This window comes from Hemitrygon akajei, chromosome 1 (assembly GCF_048418815.1).
Source record: "Hemitrygon akajei chromosome 1, sHemAka1.3, whole genome shotgun sequence".
In the NCBI taxonomy this organism is placed as follows: domain Eukaryota; kingdom Metazoa; phylum Chordata; class Chondrichthyes; order Myliobatiformes; family Dasyatidae; genus Hemitrygon; species Hemitrygon akajei.
Window position 1 is genome coordinate 65,210,238 of NC_133124.1, and position 26,143 is coordinate 65,236,380.

At 39.5% G+C, this 26,143-nt stretch overlaps 1 protein-coding gene across 1 annotated transcript in view; it reads right to left on the reverse strand.

Annotated features, from left to right (window-relative positions):
- The window catches only part of tmem64 (transmembrane protein 64), a 63,441-nt gene that overhangs the window by 10,561 nt on the left and 26,737 nt on the right, over nt 1–26,143 (reverse strand). Inside the window, exon 2 of the mRNA XM_073044542.1 lies at nt 10,511–10,666. Coding sequence (XP_072900643.1) covers nt 10,511–10,666 — 156 coding nt within the window. The remainder of the gene's footprint in view (nt 1–10,510; nt 10,667–26,143) is intronic.

Below are 26,143 nucleotides of genomic sequence, written 5' to 3' on the forward strand. Positions count from 1 at the left end.
ACATGGATTTTAGTAAGGCATTTGACAAGGTTCCACACGGTAGGCTTATTCAGAAACTCAGAAGGCATGGGATCCAGGGAAGTTTGGCAAGGTGGATTCAGAATTGACTTGCCTGCAGAAAGCAGAGGGTCGTGGTGGAGGGAATACATTCAGATTGTAGGGTTGTGACTAGTGGTGTCCCACAGGGATCTGTTCTGGGACCTCTACTTTTTGTGATTTTTATTAATGACCTGGATGTGGGGGTAGAAGGGTGGGTTGGCAAGTTTGCAGACGACACAAAGGTTGGTGGTGTTGTAGATAGTGTAGAGGATTGTCGAAGATTACAGAGAGACATTGATAGGATGCAGAAGTGGGCTAAGAAGTGGCAGATGGAGTTCAACCCGGAGAAGTGTGAGGTGGTACACTTTGGAAGGACAAACTCCAAGGCAGAGTACAAAGTAAATGGCAGGATACTTGGTAATGTGGAGGAGCAGATGGATCTGGGGGTACATGACCACAGATCCCTGAAAGTTGCCTCACAGGTAGATAGGGTAGTTAAGAAAGCTTATGGGGTGTTAGCTTTCATAAGTCGAGGGATAGAGTTTAAGAGACGCGATGTAATGATGCAGCTCTATAAAACTCTAGTTAGGCCACACTTGGAGTACTGTATACATTTCTGGTCGCCTCACTATAGGAAGGATGTGGAAGCATTGGAAAGGGTACAGAGGAGATTTACCAGGATGCTGCCTGGTTTAGAGAGTATGGATTATGATCAGAGATTAAGGGAGCTAGGGCTTTACTCTTTGGAGAGAAGGAGGATGAGAGGAGACATGATAGAGGTGTACAAGATATTAAGAGGAATAGACAGAGTGGACAGCCAGCGCCTCTTCCCCAGGGCACCACTGCTCAGTACATTGGCTTTAAGGTAAGGGGAGGGAAGTTCAATGGGGATATTAGAGGAAGGTTTTTCACTCAGAGAGTGGTTGGTGCGTGAAATGCACTGCCTGAGTCAGTGGTGGAGGCAGATACACTAGTGAAGTTTAAGAGACTACTAGACAGGTATATGGAGGAATTTAAGGTGGGGGGGGGGGTTATATGGGAGGCAGGGATTGAGGGTCGGCACAACATTGTGGGCCGAAGGGCCTGTAATGTGCTGTACTGTTCTATGTTCTATAAGTAAATGCAGACAAAAGGCCCAGTTTGGAAAGTACCTGAAAACTCAGAGGGTTATAGTCCCTGGATTACTACCTGATTCACATGCAAGTTATCATAGGAATATACAAATAAAGGAGATGAACACATAGCTGAAGGGAAAGGGTGGAAACAGTGAATCCAATTTGGGGAATACTGCGACTGAATTGTATCTTTGGGACCAATTTCCATTTTAGAAGAGACCAGGGGGTTAGCATAAAGACTGAAATGAGGAAAGCTTCAAACTGGTATACAAGAGGAAGGGAAATGTTAAGGCAGGAAAGATAACAGGTCTTATAAAAGAAAAAAAGTGTGTCCCTCAGAAACTGTGCCAGGAACATTAAAGGTGAAAGGAAAACTAGGAGATTATGATTAGGGAAGATAAATTAAGAAACATTAGGGCTGAAGGGCAGGTTAAGGCACAAGGCATAAAAGACCTGCCTTAACAAAGAATTAACTGAATGAACTGCAGATGCAATTTCAAGTTGGGGTATAATGTGCTAGCTATTGCTAATGCACTTTCAGAACTATGGTCAAACATCTTTATAATAATATAATTTATTAAGTGGTATAAATAGCAAAGATCATCCTGTGTGGATGAGAGTGGGAAAGTAGGAAGGAATGACAACCTAACCATAGGATCAAACATGAGGAAATCTGCAGATGCTGGAAATTCAAACAACACACACAAAATGCTGGTGGAACACAGCAGGCCAGGCAGCATCTATAAGGAGAAGCACTGTTGACGTTTCGGGCCGAGACCCTTCGTCAGGAATAACCGAAAGGAAAGATAGTAAGAGATTTGAAAGTAGTGGGGGGAGGGGGAAATGCAAAATGATAGGAGAAGACCAGAGGGGGTGGGATGAAGCCAAGAGCTGGAAAGGTGATTGGTGAAAGTGATACCGAGCTGGAGAAGGGAAAGGATCATGGGACGGGAGGCCTCAGGAGGGGGGGGGGGGGGGGGAAGCACCAGAGGGAGATGGAGAACAGGCAAACAACTAAATATGTCAGGGATGGGGTAAGAAGGGGAGGAGGGGCATTAACGGAAGTTAGAGAAGTCAATGTTCATGCCATCAGGTTGGAGGCTACTCAGCCGGTATATAAGGTGTTGTTCCTCCAACCTGAGTGTGGCTTCATTTTGACAGTAGAGGAGGCCATGGATAGACATATCAGAATGGGAATGGGACGTGGAATTAAAATGTGTGGCCACTGGGAGATCCGGCTTTTTCTTGTGGACTGAGCATAGGTGTTCAACAAAACGGTCTCCCAGTCCGTGTCGGGTCTCACCAATATATAAAAGGCCACACCGGGAGCACCGGACACAGTATATCACACCAGTCGACTCACAGGTGAAGTGTCGCCTCACCTGGAAGGACTGTCTGGGGCCCTGAATGGTGGTGAGGGAGGAAGTGTAAGGGCAGGTGTAGCACTTGTTCCGCTTACAAGGATAAGTGCCAGGAGGGAGATCAGTGGGAAGGGATTGGGGGGGGGGGGGGGGGGGAACAAGCGGACAAGGGAGTCTCGTAGGGAGCGAACCCTGTAGAAAGCAGAAAGGGGGGGGGGGGAGGGAAAGATGTGCTTGGTAGTGGGATCCCGTTGGAGATGGCAGAAGTTAACCATAGGATTTTGGCTTAGAATGCCATTCAAGAGCGAGGGGGGAGAGAGAAGAGAAATGTAGTTGTAATTGGAAATAGCATAGTCAGGGACTAAGAAGAGCTCTCCATTTCCAGGGTTAAAGGTTCCAATAGCTGTGATGCCTTTCTGATGCCCTGGTTCTGGACATTTCATTTGGTCTGTCGAGGAAACTGGAATGGGAGAAAAAAGCCACAGTTGTCATGGTCCATGAAGGTACTAATGATATACAAAAAACAAGGAAGTAAGTTCTGTCAAAGGAATATAACCAGCTAGGAATTAAAAAGAACCAAAAAAAAGGTAATAATCTCTGGATTGCTACCTGAGCACACTAATTAACATACAGTCAACAAGACTAAAGAGGCAAACATGGGAGAAGTAGGTTTGAATTCATAGGACACTAGTTCTGTAAATGAAGAAAGAGGAACTGTTCCAGTGGGACAAGCTCCATCTAAAATTCACACCAGAACATGAGACCCACCAGTAGGGCTGTAGACAGGGCTTTAAATTCAACACTAGTGGGGTGTGTTTAACAGCATGAAAAATTGAGAAGTTTAAGATAACACAACACAAGAGGGGTTATTAAAGTTTCCAGATTAAAACGAAGAACAGAGAGTTTTCAAAGGGTTAAGAATCTCACTTCAGGCAACAATCAGAGTATTGAGTATAGGAGTTGGGGCGTAATGTTAAAATTGTACAAGGCATTGGTGAGACCAAATTTGGAGTATTGTGTACAGTTCTGGTCACCGAATTTTAGGAAAGATGTCAACAGAATAGAGAGAGTACAGAGGAGATTTAATAGAATGTTACCTGGGTTTCAGCATCCAAGTTACAGAGAAAGGTTGAACAAGTTAGGTCTTTATTCTTTGGAGCGTAGATGGTTGAGGGGGGACTTGATTGAGGTATTTAAAATTATGAAGGGATAGATAGAGTTGACGTGGATAGGCTTTTTCCATTGAGAGTAGGGGAGATCAAACAAGAGGACATGAGTTGAGAGTTAAGGGGAGTTAAGAGTTAAAGTTTAGGGGTAACACGAGGGGGAAGTTCTTTACTCAGAGTGGTAGCTGTGTGAAATGAGCTTCCCGTAGAAGTGGTAGAGGCAGGTTCGATATTGTCATTTTAAAAAAAATTGGATAGGTATATGGACAGGAAAGGAATGGAGGGTTATGGGCTGAGTGCAGGTCGGTGGGACTAGGTGAGAGTAAGTGTTTGGCATGGACTAGAAGGGCCGAGATGGCCTGTTTCCGTGCTGTAATTGTTATATGGTTATATAACAAGGGAACAATTATGAGAGTGGAGAAGCACAAAAAGGACTGACATATTGTATTTGAATGCACGCAGTATATGTAACAAGTTAAATGAGTTTACAGCATAGATCTAAATTGACGGGTATGATGTCATTGGCATCATAGGAGACATGGCCTCAAGACGACCAGAGTTGGTAGCTAAGTATTCAATAGAAAAGACGGGCAAATGGGAAGAGGTGGCCCCGTTGGTAAAAAAAATGAAATTAAATGAATAGCAAGGAGAGAGATAAGATGAGAAGATGTAGAATCTTTGTGGGTTGAGCTGAGACACTGCAAAGGATCAGAGGGCAGATCAACTGAATAAAGAAGCATCCCTTTAAAATTGAGATGAAGGGCAATTTCTTTAACCAAAGGGTGTTGAATCTATGGAATATGTATAGAGGTCTTGGAGGCCAAGTCACTGGATGTATTTAAAGCAGAGATAGATAAGTTCTGGATGAGTGGGGGGGGGGGGGGGAATTAAGGGTTACAGGGAAAAAGATGGAGAATGACATTGAAAGAAAAAAATCAGTCATGATTGAATGTTGGAGCAGACTAATTCTGCTCCTACATCAAATCTCATATTCAATTTAGTAATAAATGTTAAACTAGATTTAGTTAAGAACAATAATTTGTGTACACATTTATTTAAAGGCAATCAAAGTATGAAGAGTATAATATTCTGTCAGAAAGGGAGAATAATGTAACAATTAAGGATATAGATAAGGTTGACATCAGCAAAATGAAAATAAATATTCTTTATAAGTAAATTGGGGAAAATGACAATCTAGTGAACATTTATAAAATAAGTTATACCGATTATACCAGCAAGAGAGTGGGGCAAGATATAGGCTTATCAAAATAGTTTTGTTAGATAAAGTGATAAGTAAATTATATTTACTGGTCTATGACCCTTCCATGAATTTAAGAACTGTATCTAATCAATTCAAGAAAAACAAAGGGTGATAGAATCTTGGACGCCTTTCTGCAAACAGCAATTGTCACATGGTCAATTGTTAACTTTAATCTTGGACTGACAGATATTTATAAGTAAATTATAAGAGAGATGCAGATTTGTTTAGAAACAAAACACCAAAATCAAATATCTAGTTTGAGAGAAATGCAGCAACACAGATATAAACTCAGCTCAATAGACAATAGACAGTAGGTGCAGGAGTAGGCCATTCAGCCCTTCTAGCCAGCACCGCCATTCACTGTGATCATGGCTGATCATACACAATCAGTACCCCGTTCCTGCTCTCTCCCCATATCCCTTGACCCCGCTATCTATAACAGCTCTATCTAACTCTCTCTTGAATGCATCCAGAGACTTGGCCTCCACTGCCTTCTGGGGCAGAGCATTCCACATATCCACCAATCTCTGGGTGAAAAAGTTTTTCCGCATCTCTGTTCTAAATGGCCTACCCCTTATTCTTAAACTGTGGCCTCTAGTTCTGGACTCACCCATCAGCGGGAACATGCTTCCTGCCTCCAGTGTGTCCAATCCCTTAATAATCTTATGTTTCAATCAGATCCCCTCTCATCCTTCTAAATTCCAGTGTATACAAGCCCAGTCGCTCCTATCTTTCAACATATGACAGTCCCACCATTCCAGGAATTAACCTTGTGAACCTACACTGCACTCCCTCAATAGCAAGAATGTTCTTCCTCAAATTTGGAGACCAAAACTACACACAATACTCCAGGTGGCGTCTCACCAGGGCCCTGTACAGCTGCAGAAGGACCTCTTTACTCCTATACTCAATTCCTCGTTATAAAAGCCAGCATGCCATTAGCTTTCTTCACTGCCTGCTGTACCTGCATGCTTGCTTTCATTGACTGATGTACAAGAACATATAGATCTCGTTGTACTTCCCCTTTTCCTAACTTGACTCCATTTAGATAGTAATCTGCCTTCCTGTTCTTGCCACCAAAGTGGATAACCTCACATTTATCCACATTAAACTGCATCTGCCATACGTTTGCCCACTCACCCAACCTGTCCAAGTCACCCTGCATTCTCATAACATCCTCCTGACATTTCACACTGCCACCCAGCTTTGTGTCATCAGCAAATTTGCTAATGTTACTTTTAATCCCTTCATCTAAATCATTAATGTATATTGTAAACAGCTGCGGTCCCAGCACCGAACCTTGCGGTACCCCACTGGTCACAGCCTGCCATTCCGAAAGGGACCCGTTAATCGCTACTCTTTGTTTCCTGTCAGCCAGCCAATTTCCAATCCATGGAGTTGGACTAAAAAGGCTGAAAGGAGCAAAATCCACTTCTCAGCACTGAAGGTTCAGTAATGTAATTAGGAGACTGAATACTGCTATAGGCAGCAAACAATACTGACTTTTTTTAAATATCCTAAACAGTAAGGAAAGGAAGTATATAAATTGCAATAGTTTACAATGAGTTGCACCTGAAAAAATATAGAATGGAAAAATGTGAGAAGGGATTGAAAATATCTATGTCAGTGGTTCCCAAAGTGGGCAGTATCATCACCCTGGGACTGGTAGGAGTTTCTAAGGGGTGGGGGGAATAAAGTAAGGAGACAGTGGGGTGCACTTACTAGCAAGAGGGGCAGCTGAGGGATTACCGGCTTAATGTAAGAAACAAATTAATTATTAAAAGTATTTGATCATCAGTGCCTCATAACTGATTACAATCATCACCTAATCACCTCATCTCCTGCTAACACACACTCTCTTAGACTTTGCTCGAAGCATGTTATAGTTGTTGAAGAAGTGTGACATTTCTGTACTTGGCATATCATGAGAAATTGGGACTAAAGAAATTGTGTTATTACTGGGCCTGGCTCATGCATTATTGCCATTCACTACTGTAGTACAGCATTAGCTACTATGATTCCCAAACCCCAATGACGCAGTTAGACAATTCCTGTGAATTATGGTGTGCCACTCAATAGGGTAAAGTTCAGAATCTGCCCTTTTGAATGGTCTTGACCACATTTCTCTAGCCTACAGCCCAACAGAGATATCGCTGCCCACTTCATGTACTTTCAGGCAGACAGGCAGGTTTTGCCTGAGCTATTATGATGTCATTACTTTCCCCTTTATTGACTGCAACTTGAGGACTTAAACAGTAGGCACAGACCGGGGTCATTAATGTGCAATAAAAATGGCAGAGGCAGACTAAATGAAATAGAAGTGTGAAATATAGCGTGGAATATCTGAAATATGGATTTATATCAGCACTCAGCAACCAACAATAGCCAATGTGTCTGTTGTGTGAAAGAGTTTTTCAAATGAGGCTATGAAACCATCCAGGCTCCTTGAATATTTGAAGAGAATACTGATAAAGCAAATAAAAACTTGGGTTATTTTCAGTCACTTTGTGAAAACTTTTAGAAACAGAAAACACTTCAAAACATGTTTGCCATTACTTCCTAACAAAACAGTGATGGTTTGCGTGCTTCATACAACATGCTATTGCTCACAGTATCCAAGACATCTTCAAGGAGGTGACGACTATTATTAAGGACCCCATCACCTAGGGAATGCCCTTTTCTCATAGTTACCGTTAGGAAGCCTAAAGGCACACACTCTGTGACTCAGGAACAGCTTCTTCCTCTGTCATTCGATTCCTAAATGGACATTGAACACTCTCACTTCTTTAAAAAATTATATTATTTCTGTTTTTGTACTATTTTTAAATATACATATCCTTGCCTGCCCAACATCTCCCTCTGATGCTCCTCCTCCCTTTTCTTTCTTCCCTGGCCTTCAATCTCTTTCACCAACTTCCCAGTTCTTTACATCATCCCACCCCCTTCAGGTTTCACCTATCACCTTGTGTTTCTCCTCCTACCCCCAACTTTTAAAACTATTTTTCAGCTTTTTTTTCTGCAGTCCTGCTGAAGGTTCTTGGCCCAAAACATCAACTGTACTCTTTTCCATAGATGCTGCCTGGTCTATTGAGTTCCTCCAGCATTTTGTCTGTGTTGCTTGGATTTCCAGCATCTGCAGATTTTCTCTTGTTTGTACTTACTGTAATTGATATACTGATTTTTTTTTCTTCTATATTATCATGCATTGCATTTTTCTGCTGTTGCTAAGTTGACAAATTTCACGACACCTACCAGTGATAATAAACCCAATTCTGATTCATTGCCAAATCTGGAAAGCTCCAGACAATTGGAGAACTGATTCTGCCAGCAGCAACGGAAGGTTTGAGTATGGCTTTGAACAAGCCACCAGATCAATAGGTGGATAGATGTAATGTTTGAGAATGAGGAAGACACATTGTCCAACAGTATTTGCTCTGCAGTTGGATGAATTAACTTTGCCAGGCAACAAATCTTTGTTTTTTTGTTGTTATGTTTGCTTCATAAAACAAGAAAGCATGGATCCAGAGTTGTTATTTGCAAGGGGACTATAAACAGATAACAAGGAGGAAGTCAATATTTCTGGTTGTTGAGCAATTTTTCAAAGAGGACATTCCACTCATCAATATTCTTGCTTTATACTTACCATTCACTGTGCCATTCTCAGACAACATCTTTTTGCAATAAACCTAAGTGATCGGGTGCATAAACCATCGAATACTGTTATCACAGCAGTAAATAAAAACAAGTCCCATGTCCTCAAAACTTGACTATTTTGAGAGCTTTGTATTGAGAATGATGAACAGTTTGATTCCTTGGTGTTGCATTCAGAAGTTAGATGGTTCTCAAAAGAAAACTGCTTAAGAAACCTTTATATGCTTTTTGAAACTGGGATAAAATTCTTTGAAGACTTGAATGCTTCATTCTGTAATCAACTCAAGAATATTATTAATAGCATTGTTTATTTCCTGGAATTATTCGCAAAGTTAAATAAAATCAATCTTCAATTGCAAAGAGATGATGTGAATCTCAAAGTCAAATCAGTCAGCTACAAATTTCTGTCCAAATTAACCCTATTCAAGTGCAACATTGGTCTCAGGGAGGCTCAGGAATTGTTGAAGTTTACAACTTCCAAGCCTCCCAGTTGAAAGAGTGAGAAAGAAGGAATACCAGATGGCAATTTTCAAGTATACTGTGCCCGCCTGGGTGAGCTGCATAAAGACAAATCAGAGATTTCAGGATCTTCTCTTGATCCTAATTTGAGATTTGGTAATAAATCAATTTCTGAACACTTGTAATGAGGAATTAACAGTAAATTTGGAGGAAGAAACAATCTCGCAACAAAATGACTGAGCTGAAGATGACATTCAAAAAAATCCTATCAAGACTTTTGGTTGTAGAAAGAAATCTCTAAATGCCATCCTGCCCTATGGAAAAAGGTCAAGATGTTCTTTATTGCCTTTCGAACATCATATTTAGTGGAGCATCATTGCTTCAGTGCAGTTACCCAACTTCTTTCAAAGCATCAAAACAGAGAATGCAAATTACTGAACATGGGATTAGAGTTTCTTTGAGTGACATTCAGCCTGATGTTGAGAAGCTGCTATTGCTGAATCAAGTCCATCCATCTCTCTGAAAGCTGAAAATGCAATTAAATAATGAATAGCTGGACTATTACTATTTACGTTCTAAAATTGTTGATGAAAATTGCTTTTACTGTAATTTGCAGCTCCTATTTTCTTTCACCATGCACAAGTCAAAGTTCTTTATAGTTTTTTGTGCAATTGCTGGAAAGGGAGAGGGGAGCACTGGGGATGTGGTCTGGGAGCTCTCTAGGTCTGGGTAATCTGTAGGATCCTAAAACTAAATATTAGTTAAGAACATCAGAAATATTTGAGCATCACTGGATAATGATGTCATTTGTCAATAACTTGAATTCTCTCCTCAAAACTCTCCATCTCTCCTCCTTTGGAAGTCTTTTCTGCACTAGTCTTTGGGGTATATTACCTTTGTGTTGTCATATCTCCTTGAATTTTAAATATTGTATATTATTCATGGGGTGTGCTTTGAAACATGCTGATGGAATTATACAATTTTCTTAGAAGTCTGAATTGTATAAAAAGAAAAACCTCATTCAATTTGTTCAAAATAAATCAGAAGCAGCAATACATTTACAAATGGAGATACAGCTTCTATCCTAGTCTATATAAATTTGTTCATAATGGGACAGTTAGATGACTGTATGCACTACTGGTTATCCATTATAAAAAAAAGGTCAGTGTAAACATCACATTACCATATAAAGGAAAGAGTGGCAATAAGGCATGATACAAGTACTTTAGCAGCAAAAACCAGAAGGAAAGAATATATGGGAGTATTATTCCTCCCTTGTCAAGACAAAATTTCTCACATATCCAAATGTGTGATTTGCCCAAATATCATTATTTTTCCACTACATTTCTGCAACATAACCAGACCAAAAAATATCAGAATAACAATGAGATAAATTTAAACATTATTGAATTTTCACTGCTCAGGAAGAAAGCAAGAATAACACAAGAAATACCCTACCTGAAGACTGAATATTAAATATCCACTAACATTTTGTTCAGCAATGACATCTTCCATTGTGCGCAAGGTTGTTCCTAAATAAGAATTCAATAGCTGGGTGGGGAGCAGTCCAACTGAAGATGCAACAAGGTAATTTGGAAGAGACAAATTGGTAATCTGTAGGATCATAAAACTAAATATTAGTTAAGAATATCAGAAATTATGTCATCAGTTACATCAATATTTGTAAAAGCATTGAAATAAGAGCCAGAGTAACCTATATGGACTTTCAGATAATGGCTGATCATATTTTGGCTTCAATTCCATTTCCCTGCACATTCCCCACAGACTTTACTATATTAAAAAATGTCTCAGCCTCAAATATATTCAACGATTCACTCTCCATACATTCTGGGTTAGAGAATTCCAAATATTCCCAACCTTTAGGAAAAGTTCCTCATCTCTATCTTAAATCTGAAGCTACAATCCCCCATTTCTGGATGACTCAGCTGGGGGTCATGCTCTCTGAGCATCCAGATTGTCAATCACCCTCTTAAACAATCCCTTCAACTCGGGGATCAATCTTGGGAATCTTCTGCGAACTGCCTTCAAAATCACAAACTGCTGATCCATTTGTCAATATGTATAAAAATAAACAGAAGTTGAATTCAGGAAATATTCAGAATCAACATACTTTTTCAGGGAGACTTCACTCTACAACTTTAATTATCTAAAATGTTGACAAACCTCAATATTGTGGAGAGTATATTGACCGGTTGCATCACGGCCCAGTATGGAAACACTAATGCCCTTGAATGGAAATGCCTGCAATAAGTAGTGCATATGGCCCACACTATCACAGGTAAAGCCCTCCCCACCAGTGAGCATATCTACACTAAGCACTGTCACAGGAAAGCAGCATCTATCATCAGGGACCACCATCATCCAGGCCATGCTCTCTTCTCTCTGCTGCAGTCAAGGAGGTGGGACAGGAGCCTTGGGACCCACAACAGCAGGTTCAGGAACAGTCATTATCCCTCAACCATCAGGCTCTTGAACCAAAGGGGATAACTTCACTCGTTCCATCACTGAATTATTCCCACAACCTATGGACTCACTTTCAAGAATTCATCTCCTGTTTGATATTTATTGCTTATTTATTTATTACCATTCTTATTATTTCATTTTTTCTTTCTTGTTGTATTTGCACAGTTGTTTGCCATCCAATTAGGTACAGTCTTTCATTGATTTGATTGTGGTTGTTGTACTTAGTATGAATGTCTGCAAGAAAATGAATCTCAAGGTTGTATATGGTGACATATGTGTACTTAGAAAATACATTTACATTGAACTACAATTAAATCAATACCATGTGTTAATCCAGCAAAGCTTTCTTAAGCAAACAAAACAGTTCCACAACCAAAGCAATCCAAACAGCACTCATTGTCAAAACTTCAAAACCAAACTCTCAAGAGGCAGTTGTACAACTTCTTCCTGGATTAAGATTAATCCCAGGTTGGATTGCTAGAATATTAACAATGCAAGAAATATTTAAGCTACACATCACATTCGGAATAGGTTCAATAACAGAATTTAAGAATTCTACCGTTAAATGTTTTTTCAGCGAATTCCGCAAAGTTACATATAATCCAGCACCAAAATCAGATGACCCATTTCTAATTATAACCAGTTACCAGAGTACACACATTAAATAGCATGTGGCTATTCATTTTAAGTAATAGGAAAGAACAGCATGCAATTCATGTAACCATGAATATTTATCATGAAATATTCCATTTTTGCAACTGATTGAAACATAGTGACTTTTGCAAATATTTTTAGGCTCAATGAATAACACTACAAGAATGAAAAACAGTATTTATGCTTCCAGACCTGTATGTACAGTAGAATATTCCATTGAAAGATGTTCCAACCAGGCAGTTAATAGTCACTTTAAAGCCCTGCCTAAGTGACATTTTATAAAGCATTTGGTGCATCTTCAACGTGCACACAAAAAGACAGCAAAGGGTAGGCAATTAAATGCTGCTCAGCCTGCAAACCCACATTGCACATTGAGTTGCTATTCTATCATTTTTATTTCAGACTAGCTGTTATACCAGGGTTATTATGCTGACAGTCATAATGTTTGCATTTATGTCCATGCCATCAGGTTTCATAAGACTCCTTGTAAAAGGAAATAAAATCCAAGTCAAGTCTTAAATCGAGGATTGCTGGGCGCCGCAGCTCAAAAAGCCGGTAAGGCTTATTCTGTACTGCATCTCAATAAATAAACTAAAGACCATAGGACATAGGCAAATTGGGCCATACAGCCCAGCATGCTATTTTATCATGGCCGATTTATTATCCTTCTCCACCCCATTCTCCTCTCTCCCTATAACCCTTGATATCCTGATTAATCAAAAACTTATCAACCTCTGCCTAAAATATACCAAATAATTCATCTTAAGTAGCCGTCTGTGATTCACCACGCTCTGGCTACAGAGATACCTCATGTCTATTTTAAATGGATGTCCCTCTATTCTGAGACTGTGCCCTCTGGTCCTAGACTCCTCCACGATAGGGGACATCCTTTCCAAATCCACTCTCTTTTTCAAGGCCTTTCAATATTTGATAGGTATCAATGAGCTCCCCACCCCCTTTCTTCTAAACTCCAGCGAGTACAGGCCCAGAGCCACCAAATGTTCCTTGTATGTCAACTCTTTCATTCCCAGGATCATTCTCATGAACCACCTCTGGACCTTCTCCAATGCCAGCCCATCTTTTCTTAGATAAAAGGCCAAAAACTGCTTATAATATTCCGTGCGGTCTGACCAATGCCTTATAAAGTCTCTAGCATTACATCTTTGCTTTTATATTCCAGTCTTGAATATTCGGTATACTGCAGACATCGTCCACTGTGAAGACTAATGCACAATACACATTCAGTTCCTCTGCCATCCCTGCATCTCTCATTACAATATATCCAGCGTCATTTTCTATTGGTCCTATATCTACCCTCAACTCTCTTTTACCCTCTATATACTTAAAAAAGCTTTTGGTATTTTCTTTGATATTAGTCACCAGCTCCCTTTATAATTCATCTTTTCCTTTCTAATGACCTTCTTAGTTTCCTTCTGAAAGTTTTTTTAAAACTCCCCAATTTTCTATCTTCCCATTAACTCTGGCTTCCTTGTATGCCCTCTCTTTTGCTCTTAATTTGGCTTTGACTTGTCAACCACGGTAGTATCCTGCTTCCATTTGGAAATTTCTTCTTACTTGGAATATATGTCCTGCACTTCCCTCATTTTTCGCAGAAGCTCCAGTTATTGCTGCTCTGCTGTGTTTTCTGCTAGTGTCCCTTTCCAGTCAACTTCGGCGAGTTCCCCTCTCATGCCATTGTAATTTCCTTTATTCCACTGAAATAGTGACACATTGGATTTTATTTGTTCCCTTCTCAAATTTCAAAGTGAACTCAATCATATTGAGATCACTGCTCCCCAAGGGTTCCCCAAGCAACAGCATTTTGCTCCCAAAACTCCAGCAGTTTCAAAGCAACTGTATTGGCCAACATGTTCAATAACCCTGGAACTGTCCTAAAACACTGGGGTTACCAATATAGGTTTTCATACATAAAACAGCAGAGGCATTTTATGTTTCAAAAAAAGCACAGAAACTCATTTTCTGAACCCCAAAAACTAAACACAAAACACACTAAAACCCTTTACGTAATTATGTCATGTCAGACCAGCTCTTAAAGTGAACCCCAACTACATGTCGGCGGATGTGAATTATGTACACGTCCACAAATTAAGTTACCCTACACCATTCCAGAACCTAGCGATTCTTGAAAGATCATTACTGATGGTTTCAAAATCTCTTCAATGCACAAAAAACAAATTGCGCAAATGGCAAAAGCATGCCAAAAACAGAATATAAATCATCAAACCACAGAGTCAATGACATTCTGGGAATGCTCAGGTAAGTTCACTTTAGCTCTGTGTCATTCATCCACTACAGCCTGCACAGCCAATCAGCCATAGCAATTAAACAAAAGAGTAACAAAAAACACAACATGAATTACTGAGTCCAATCCACAAACCATATCAATTTTAAACTTTGCCCAAGGTTCCAGCGCCATCCTCCAGCAGATATGAGCAAGAAAGAAAGACCAATTAAACTCATACACCTTGCAATCTTTTGTCACCTCCATCGAAGGATTTTGCATTTTATTCCATGCACAATGCAAGAGAATGAACATATACTTTAAACTAAAGTTACAAATAAAGAAACACACCAAAAATAAATATGGATACACAAATTATATTTAACATAGTTATGCTGGTAGGTACCTAAGCACAATGTGTAAGTTTACGTAATTTCAACTCTATGTGCGTCAGAGTACACATTTCTCCCTCTTGAATTCAGTGTAAAAATATAGATTATTTTTAATCGCTAACTTTGGAACAACCAACAAAGAGATGACCATGGGAAAAACATTGAGCTTCGAGATCAAGGAAAACTACTTTTAGTGATTGTCCTTGATCTTTGTGACAGTGAAACAAAAATGAACAGGGAACTGAAGTTGCTTGAATTGAAAAGATAGTTCAGATGAGATTAAATGGTATACAAGGAGTGTTTGATGACTCTGGATCTGTATTCGTTGGTGTTCAGAAGAATGAGGAGGGTCTCACTAAAAACTACTGAAAATTAAAGGTCTTAGATAGAGTGTATGTGGGGAGAATGTTTTCAATAGTGGGAGAGTCTAGGACCAGAGTGCACAGCCTCAGAATAGAAGGATGTCCCTTTTGAACAGAGATGAGGGAGAATTTCCTTCACCCGAGGGTAGGGAATCTGTGAAATTAATTGGCAAATACAATGTGAAAGCCACATTGAGCAGGGAAAATGAATGAGCCATCATCAAGTGGTGGTGCAGAGTCAATGAGCGAATGATTCTGTTCCTATGTCTTATGGTCTGATGAAGACAACTGCCCCAATAAGATTAACAGTCAGTATTGAAGCCCCAATTACATATGGCAGTAATTATTGAACTGATACTCTTCTGCCTTTACATAGTATTGGTGGATTCATAACTGGAACTCTATCTTTTCGTTTAAGATTGTTTGATGGTACACCAGATGATAATCGATTTTAACCTATCTGAGAAGAAAATGCACAGCCTCACCGATGTGTTATATTGTCAAATAAGTTATATTGTACAGGTTGTTCCATAAGATTGAAAAGAAGATTTCAGTTCATGGCCTGCACTGTATCATTTTTTGGTGTAAGGTTTACTATTTCATGCATTTATTGATAACTCACATAGTATTGAGTGACAATTAGGAAAACAGCTTGCATCAGATTCTGATGTAACAATGTGGTCCAAAAATCATTCTTGTTAAATCTTTTTCCCCATTTGAGTAAATTCAAAGCAAACTCACTTACAAATGCATATTGGTTTTCAAGTATAATTATTTAACATATTCTCAAAAAAAATTATGCTTTCAACCCCCTGAAATTACTGGTAGGGTTTGATGAAAATCTCCAGCTGGCACTAATATAACACTTCCCTTAATTTATCATCTAAAATCTTGCAATGTGGGATCTTAATGCTTCAATGGTTGTTTTGTGAGCCAATATACATTCATCCTAACCAACACATTTACAATCTTTTAGAATTTTTTTCTTTTGCAATTTCCTGACCAATGTAGCATGTTAAAGACTCCATATAGGATAAATTTAAAGAGTTTGAAAGTCAAATGTACAGTGGTCCCCCTGGCCGCAAATGCTAAAGCACGCCTAAGACAATCATGTTGTGTAATGGAACTTGGGCCAAAAGAAGATTAATAAGGACAATTTTTTTTAACCACTCCACCAGAAGCATCCAAAAAAGTGACTCTTTACTCATTGTAAACAGCCTTCACAGTACTGCCCGAGGCAGTTCTCATTAAATTTAGTTCTTTCTCTTGGATATATTCGCCTTACTGGTCAGGCAGCATCAATGGAAGAAAATAAATAATATGGACAGCATTCCTGATAGGGGGGCTTGGCCCAAAACACTGACCATTTATTTCCCTCCATAGAGGCTACCTGACCTGCTGAGTTCCTCCAGCATTTTGTGTCTATTGCTTCAATCCACCCAAACGGAAAAGCAATAAGATCTTGACTCCTGCAACAGGATATGCATCAAGTAATCTAGTAAATCTGCTTTTATTTTTGCAATGTGCACACTCTTCCCATTTACCTCTCAGCACATCATCTGTCAAACATACCCTCTTGTGCATGTACGGAGAAGGATGGACTTATAAATTTTTAGGTGCTGACACCATCCTGGAAGATTAACTATTTTAAGAAAATGTACGCTTTCAGGGTCAATTTTGCTTAAGGATAGACTTGCACCTCAGTGTCAGACGGTTAGAGGCATGCATCCAATACCAGACAAAAATACAAAGAAACACAAAAGAATGTGCATTCATGCTGTTCAATTGAAGCAGTGGGTCTGCATTTTAATTACCTAGCACTTTACCAAACAAACCCCATACAACCTTTCCTGGCTATATGTGTCAAAATACCAGTTGACTGACTTCCAGTTATGCCTCCATATGCTCTTCAGACAGTTGCAAGTTGGAACTACTAAGACAATGGTCCAGCTGAGCCTTTCACTGTATCAAGTCCAGAAATTGCTTAATAGATGGCAGGATAGGGTGTTTGTTGCCGTAGTGCATTGGCATGTTGGTGGATTTAGTGTGATGCCTCTAAATATAATTGTTTCATTATGGAAAAGCCTTTATGGTCACTGCAGGGATGAAATGTCTTATGCCTTCAATTATGTGATGTCTGGAATTAATAAAGTGAAAGACTTAATTGGAATGTAGAAACTGCCAAAGAAGAAAAGACAACTTCATACGTAATGATGCAAGTGCCTTTCACAACAATGTTGTCACATGTCAGTTTTATAATCAATATAAAAAAAACCTTAGAACACTTTCAGTTCAGGGATTGGGATCTTGTTTTTGAGCATTACTTTCAAGCACTGAGTCCCGTTGACAGGAATTTTAGTTGCTGACTGACCAGAAGGTCTACCCAGCTGTGGGACATTACTGGGCCTTTGTTGCAAGCTGAAGAGTCTGTTTTTTTAATAAAAAAAAGTGATTTTCTTACACAAGATTGAACCAAGGTCACAAATTACATCATCCATTTTCTCCAGGGACTCCAGTTTGACTCTCTGCAGAATTTCTAAAGAGCAAAATCAACAAATCTCAGCTTTCCCAGCCAAAGCAGTTGAAAACCGATGACACAAGATCAACTGGACAAACTGGGTAAAAACAAATGTATTTAAAGAATAAATAGACCATGGAAGGGACAAATAATGGGGGAGGGTGCTTGTGTCATTTAATTATGATGGCATAATTCTTTATATTATAAAGGAGTATGGCTTCAAGTTCAACTATTGATAAATTAGGTTACAAATTAGGGCTAACAACCATGTCTGAATACTGTCACAAGTTGTACACAGATTTACAGTTAGTGCTACTTACATGGCAGTTGAAGATGAAACACATCCTTGGGTTGGAGGACCATAACCTTGTTGTTACATTATTTTGGTTGGAGTCAGGGCTTTATGCTTTGGCTCTTGGCAGGACCACTTAATGCTGAACAGATCAAAGGGTAGAGGCCAGACTAAGAGAGGATCACTAATTCTCCAGATACAAGGGTTCAGCTCAGGGTCAACAACCCTGACTGGTCAAACAAAGCTGTTACAGAAACAGCAATGAAGAATCCTTCTGCATCTGAAGGAGACAGTATCCCTGAATCTCTACCCAGAACTTACATGACTGACAGTAGTGAAAACTGAGCTACTTCCACAGTGAAGGAAGGCCTGAACACTGCCAGAGATGGAGAACCCTCATTGCTGCCCTGAGCACCAGCAGTGTAATGGGCAGATGTGGGTGTGGTGAAGCTGAAAGATTGTTAGAACACAAAAGCAACAACTGTGCATGCTACTTTATAATAGTCTGCACCATTTCCTATATACAATACTATATCATAATTATTTGCAGTTTTATTACTGTTTTTTCTCGCATTAGCTGTCGTTTTATAGATTACTTGGCTAGTCATGTTATTTCGTTGTAATCTTCTTTTTACAAAGAATTACCACTGCATTGGATCTTGGTTATCATTACAATGCTGGTGGGCGCAGGGCTGAACAAAGATGACAAAAGGTATGATGAGCATTACCCACATTCCATATTCCATAACTTGCTTAGCAATCCAAAGTAAAAATTTCTACAAATGTAGTTATTTCATTGTCACAGACAGCTGTGGAAATCACATCTTTGGGTATATTTAAAGTGAAGGTTTATAGGTTCTTAATTAATAAAGGTGTCATAAGGTTATGGGGAGACAGCAGGCGAATGGGATTGAGAAAGATAATAAATCAGCCGTGATAGAATGGCAGAGCAGACTTGATGATCTATTTATTCTTTGAAGTACCTTGGACAGAGCTCTAACTGCAGTTAACAGCTCTTAAATGTTTCTAATGTTTAAAAACATTCAAAACTTAAGATTGATGTAACTGTTAAAAAACAAATTTAATTTCAAAACAAAATACCTTTAAGCATTTTGAGTTAAAAATGCAACTTCCCTTTTGACTTCTAATCTGCAGGCTGAGCATCCTTAATGAAATGAGGTTTCCCATCTCAACCCAGATCTGGTTTGCCATAGGAACTTGCAGGCAATTTGCCTGGGTTCATTGATCTCTAACAGGAATCCATGCCACAGCATAATGATAGAGGCATCACTATCTGTCACTGAGCACAACTTGGACTTAAGTATTCATTCAATAGCTAAAACTCCAAGGTGTCAATGGGTGAAGGTTAGATTCAGTGTATTTTGTGTTGGGTGTACAAGAGTGCAGAGAATGAGGGCTAAAAATGTATACATTTAGCTTTATAAACATCGAACTGGTTTATTTTCAGTTTTTCACTCCCGCAAAAGTACAATTTGAAATAAAACTGTTTTCAGAACTTGAATTATCACATTCCCAATCTGACTTTTCTGTCTGTGGCCTTTAGCACCTTTACAATGAGACCACATGTAGTCTCAAAGAATAGCACTTCATTTTCTGACTGGGCAGGTCACAGGTTTCTGGACTCATTAAAGAACTCTGCAATTTTAGTTAGCTCACTCTTTGTGATGGCCTGTATCACTGTGGTTCAGGTTATTCTACTTGGACAATCTGGCCTACTGAACATACTCTGCAATCTCATCATAAAGGAGCTTAATGCACTGGCAACAGAGTCCTTTAAACTATTAGCTTTCACCCTATTAGAGGTATTCCCTTTGCTCTCTACATCCTGCTCCTTAAAAACTTGTTTTACCTCTTTTGCAGTTCTAGTAAATGACCTCAGACCCAAAATGTTAATTGTTACTCCTTCCACTTGGTGAATAATTCCAGCCTGTTTTGTTTAATTTGTTTTGATTTCCAAGATCCTGATATTTTTGATCTCCATTTATTGGAAGGTAAGTGACTTTACAGGGTATCTTTGGAGAACTGATCAAACACTAGAGATACACAAGGATTTAAAAAATCCATATTCTCACCATTACTCAGATCCAAATGTTTTACCAGAGCTTGGAGGATGAAAGGCATTCCCAAACACCAAGTCTCTCCATTCCCTTACTAAATAAAAAGTTCCAGTACAGATATAGATCAAGCAACATCTCCAAAACAGAGTTATGGTCACTATCTTCCTGCTTCTGGTATACTAATATTGAATTATGAGCAAAGTTTATAATAAGCTCAGAGATTTTGAAAAGCCCTATAAAAGTACATGGAAAGAACAGCTTGCATTTAAGTTAAATTATTTGTTAATATTTGTTTTAAAAATTGAGCAAGTTAACAATTAAGCTACGAATACAATTTTAAGTTTGAACCAGGTTCAGTCAAACCTGGATAACTGTTATGATATTCTGCACAAGTGGCAGACAATAAATTTAAAATTTTATCCACATGCACTATTTAAGATTAACTAATAGTCATAATATATTTGAAATGATATAAATTTGTTAAAACTTACTTAAATACTAAATTTGAATATTAAGAATTAGTAGGCATGGGGAGGGGGGGGGGAGAGTGAAAAAATAATTGCAGTTAACGGTGCCAAATGTAGTTATAACAGGAAGCCAATTATTGCTCTGTTGGGTATTGCAAAAGTCCACTGCTTATTCTCTGCTTACCCATCATCTCTACCCACCTTACCACTCTCCCATCCCTACTCTACCCAAACAGTGGCCACCCTGGGCATGCAACAGATAAAAGAGTCATCAAAAGCTGAGCAGGAATTGCTTCTCAGAACTAACCGTGCAATTCAATAGTGGAAGCAAAAAATAGAATTATGAACAAGAGCAGCAAAGAATCAAATTAAAATATTCTAAATTTAATACCAATGCAAAGCAGATTATTTTATAAACAGTGCCATCAGTGGTTGTGTCAACTTAGTTACAAAATAATTTTCTGTAATCTAAGAACCCACAAATTGCATTCAGATTTACTGCATGTACTGTACGTGGTAATGTACAGTGAAATGGTTCATAACACAAACAACGCAACACATCCACTGATGTGCTAGAGGCAGTCGTAACTCATTCTGGCACCAACATAGTGTACCCACAATGCTGGGCACAACAAGCAACAACCCCACACACAGACACACCTCCACCCCTGGACAAGCCTCCTCTTCAGCGTCTGGCCATGGGAATTCTGACTGACCTTTGGGCTTTGATCTCCGGTATCTACCTACAGAATAGTTGATGAGACTTTGAACACCATGCTTGAACTCTGGCCTTCGTGCCTCCCGCCCAGATGGACATCCAACCCTGGGGCCCACCGTCCTTCGTCACCCATCTACATCCCGGCCTTCAAGCACAGAACACAAGACTATATTCCGAATCTTGCTCGTCCCTATGCTCTTATCGCTGGACTTTGAAAGTGGAGTGGTGGTTTGGGCTCCAGAAGTCCTTTCAACATTGACCACAACGCTGGACTTTGAACACAGAGTGTGGAGTGGAAATTTGACTTCAAACTCCTCCACATCCCTGTTGCTAAACTTTTATCCCCTCTGTCCCCAAAACCATTCTATGAACTTAGAACATTCTGAGCCATGATCTCAACTGAGACCACTGCTCAGCACCATCTTGACCAGAACCGGATCTCTCCTTTTAACAATTTGTAAGGGATTTCCCATTCAGCATTGCACTTGTCCGACAATTCACGAATATTGCATTTACGTGTCAGTTTTGCAGTTAGCTTACATATTCATATCCCATGACATAATGCTGACAATGGCACACTACCAGCCTAACAAGCAGGTCTATGAACTTAAGAACTTTTTTTTCTTAAAATGTTTTATTATCTTTGCTCAATCATTTAGATACTCGAATAAGAAAGTTAAGTCTTGCCAAAAAACTAAATATTGACAGTTTTGCTAGATCAATTCCTGGGCTGGCATGATCTATGGTAGGAGAGATGAGGTAGGTCACGCCTACTGATATACAACAGATCAGGAGCTACTCCCAGAACCTGACACAATTCTAATAGGATCAGGCCATCTAGATTCAGGAAGGATGTTCTTGTTGGCTGGAGAATCCAGAACCAGGAATCATCACCTCAGGAACCAAGATCAGAATAAACTTCGCCACCTACAGCGACACAGTCGTGGGATTCACTACCACAGGAGGAGGTCAAATTATTAAAAATATGCAAAGTATATAAGGGTTTTTCTTACATTTAAGGGAGAAATGCAAACTGGGGAGGTGGCAGTAACAAGGCACTGAAGTAGAAAATCAATGATCATACAGTGTGCAACCATCAGCCCAACTCCTGCACCAATTTTCCTTGTTTTTTAAAAAAATATATAATGAACACAAAAACTAAGCAAATAATCAAGAAACCCTAAAGGGACAAATGTCAAACACAAAACTGGTACAGAATGAGAAACTCCGTTATTGACACCCCCCCCCCCCCCCCCAGAATCTATGTTGAAGAAAACAGTACAGTACTGCAAACCAAAAGAAAAGTTTGTCTTGACAAGGGTAATGACATCTGCAAACTCTGACGATTCAATGACAGATGCAATCTGGAAGGCAAGGTTCAGCCTCCTCCAGTGCAGAGGATAAAAAGTCAGTGAAAATAACTGCCAACGGTTGGAGTTACACTGCAACATAATAGGTCTGATTTCTCCAAATAGAAAATGAAATTAAGGTTAGGGACTACAGGTAGATTGGTAGTGTTGCAATAAAGGCCAGTTATTCAGGTATATATTGCAACAGCCAATGACTGGATGACAGGAAAATATCAGAACTGAACATCAGACAAGTCTAAACCTTGTTGGTCTATGCTTTAATTTGAAAGTTCAACATTTCAGGTTGATCACCATTTATTTGAACAGGTAATTTAAAGTGCAAATTATCTTGTAGGCATTCTTCTTCTGATCAGCATTCCTGTCCTTTCAAATTAATGGATTTGCTGTTACTGAGCCAAGTCTAAATATTCTTAAGAATAAATACTGCAGAATACAGTAAATAAATGTCAGCATTTCCCAACAGCATCCAACTCCAAAGGTGTCTGTTCAGAACTAATTTATGTCCCTGGCTATTGTAGTTTGAATCTATATGCATTTTGACAGTTACTGAGACTGACGATTTACACAATCCATTTCTTTTTTAATCTTTTCCAGCTGCAATTTGAAATGTTAACCGTCCATCTTAACATGAAACCTGACAAAAACCTCCCACAACCAACTAGAGAAACCTCCCGGAATGAACCATGTCAGGATTGTAGGCAGTGAATTTGATCCCAAGGATATTGTAGGCCTTCAGGAAAATGGGTTAGCATTCCTATCCACCTACTGCCTTTGCCCTTCTAGGTCTTGGAAGAGAGTAACAAATCTTACCCACATCTGCACCACTGGTGGAGGGAGTGCAAACATGTGGTTGCTTTATCCTGGAGTCAAGTTACCTGAATATTGTTGGAGCTGCAAATAACCAGACAACTAGAAGGTATTCCTTCACAGTTCCAACTTTGCCCTAAAGAGGTAGGAAGCCTTTGGCAAGCCAGGAAGGAAAACATTTCATGTCTGTGCTTCATTCCAATATATTCAGAGCAAGAGAACAAATTCCCAGGCTCCAATCTGCACAAGAGTATCTGGTGAACTGCAACCTCAATGAGAGGGAGAAAGGTATTGGTGACAGGTGTGTGAGATTTAACTAATCCAATGGTATTACTCTTGAGAATGGAACTAAATATGACAGGCATTCCCAATGCTGAACAAGCAATTGATGATTTGGTCTAGGACACTCCAGTAGACTTCCTTGTAATGACTTGACTTCAAAAATTTGGTGGTTCATGATGTGGTTTTGGTTTATTATAGTCACATGTACCAAGATACAGTGCAAAGTTTGCCTTGCTTACAGTTCATATAGATCAAATCATTTCAAAGTGCATAGAACAGAATGAGGTAAATTGATAACAATGTCAAATAAAGTGTAAAAGAGAAAGCACAGAGCAGATAAACAGTGCAAGATCATAATAAGGTACTGTAGATTATGATGTCAAGAGTATGCCTTATTGTACAAGAGGTCCGTTCAAGAGTCTGATAACAGCAGAATGGAAGCTGTTCTTGAGCCTGCTGGTAAGTGCTATCAGGCTTTCCCATCTTCTGCCCCATTGGAGAGGGGTGAGGAGAATGTCCGTGGTGGGTGGAGTCTTCGATTATGCTGAGACAGTGAGATGTGTCATATTTACACTTTATTCTACACTGTCATTGTTTTACCTTATTCTAGCACAATGCACTGTGTAAAAAGTATGCAAGACAAGTTTTCACTGTATCTTGGTACATGTGACAAAAATAAATCAAAATCAGAAAGCTTCTTGTGATCCTGTGCATTGGAGCTTCCACACCAGACTGCGATACAAGCACTCTCCACCATATATCTGTAGGAATGTGTAAGTGTCTCTGGTGATATTACCAACACAGTGGTGCCATCTACAAAGTTATAGATGGTGTTTGACCTGCATCTAACCGTTCAGCCATGAGTGTAGGGACAGCAGAACAGAGCAATGAGCTAACCATGCATCCTTGAGCATGGTCCCCTAAAACCCTCACTAATTTTTATAGGTGCACCGTAGAAAGCATTCTGCTAGGGTGCATCACAACCTGGTATGAAAGTTGTCCTGTCCAAGACCGGAAGAAGCTGCAGAAGATTGCGAACAAAGCCCAGCACATCACACAAACCAATCTTCCATCCTTGGACTCACTTTACACCACATGCTATCGAAGCAGTGCTGCCAGGATAATCAAGGACAAGGCCCACCCAGCCAACACACTTTTTGTCCCACTTCCCTCCGGGAGAAAGTTCAGGAGCATGAAGATTTGGGAACAGATTCTTTCCAACTGTGATAAAACTGCTGAACAGATCCTGACCCGGATCTGGGCCGTACCTTCCAAATATCTGGACCTGACTTGCACTACCTTACTTTCCCTTTTCTATTTTCTAATTATGATTTATAATTTAAATTTTTATTATATTTACTTTGATTTGTACTTCAGGGAGCACGAAGCGCAGAAACAAATATCACTGTGATGATTGTACGCTCTAGTATCAATTGTTTGGTGACAATAAAGTAGTAGCTGTATCTGTGTTGACTGCCAGCAAGAAATGTTATTACTGATCTGCACTTACTGCTGTCTCTTGATAAGGAAGTCAAGGATCTAATTTCAGAGGGAGGTAGAGGCCCAGGTTTAGGCTTTTCAGCCAATCAAGTCTGCTATGACATTCGATCATGGCTGATTCATTATCTCATTCAATCCATTCTCCTGCCATCTCCCTATAACAGGGTTCCCCAATTAATTTTCCACAAGAGCCATATTAAGTCAAGCATGCCAAGGGCCAAAACGTCCAGGGTTTTGTTTCCATTGCGCCAGTAAAGTTGTTTTATGGACAAATGTTGTTATGCTGGTAGTGGTAGTGGTAGTAATAATTTAGGCCCGGGATTCTCAAAGCCTGTGTTGTGGGTCACACAAGAAAAAAATGCACACTTGAAACAAAATAAGTCCAAAACCAATCATTTAATTATGACTCTAGCTGTCACAACTGTCAGCTGTCACATTCAGAACTCATTTGGGACTTAAAGCGTGCACACACACACTGTAAATATGGTAGTCTTCAATACTTCTCTTCCACACAGAATTTTAGTAGTACTGCCTTTTCCACTGTTTCTGTTCTCTCATTTAATCTATTTGTTCTTTTTACGGTAATTAAGCTATGTAGCATTTGAAGTATGATGCGTAGCTATCAATGAAATTATCAGTATTATTGTTGTAATATTATTATACCACAATAAGATTGACAAATGGACAAAAATAAACTGATTCACTCACCAATCAGTAAGAGAAGTGACAGCGAAGAGATAAGCCAATCCTTCTGATGTCCGACCTACATTCTGTGGTGGCAATCCTGACACACTGGCCAAGATGTGCATTGGAGAGTCGGTCTGTTTCTGTCCTGGTGCTTGATTAGAGTTCATTGAAGAAAACGATGACTCACATATGTACGTGGAGGGGAACAGTGTGAGTAGGAGCATTGCAATAACTCTCC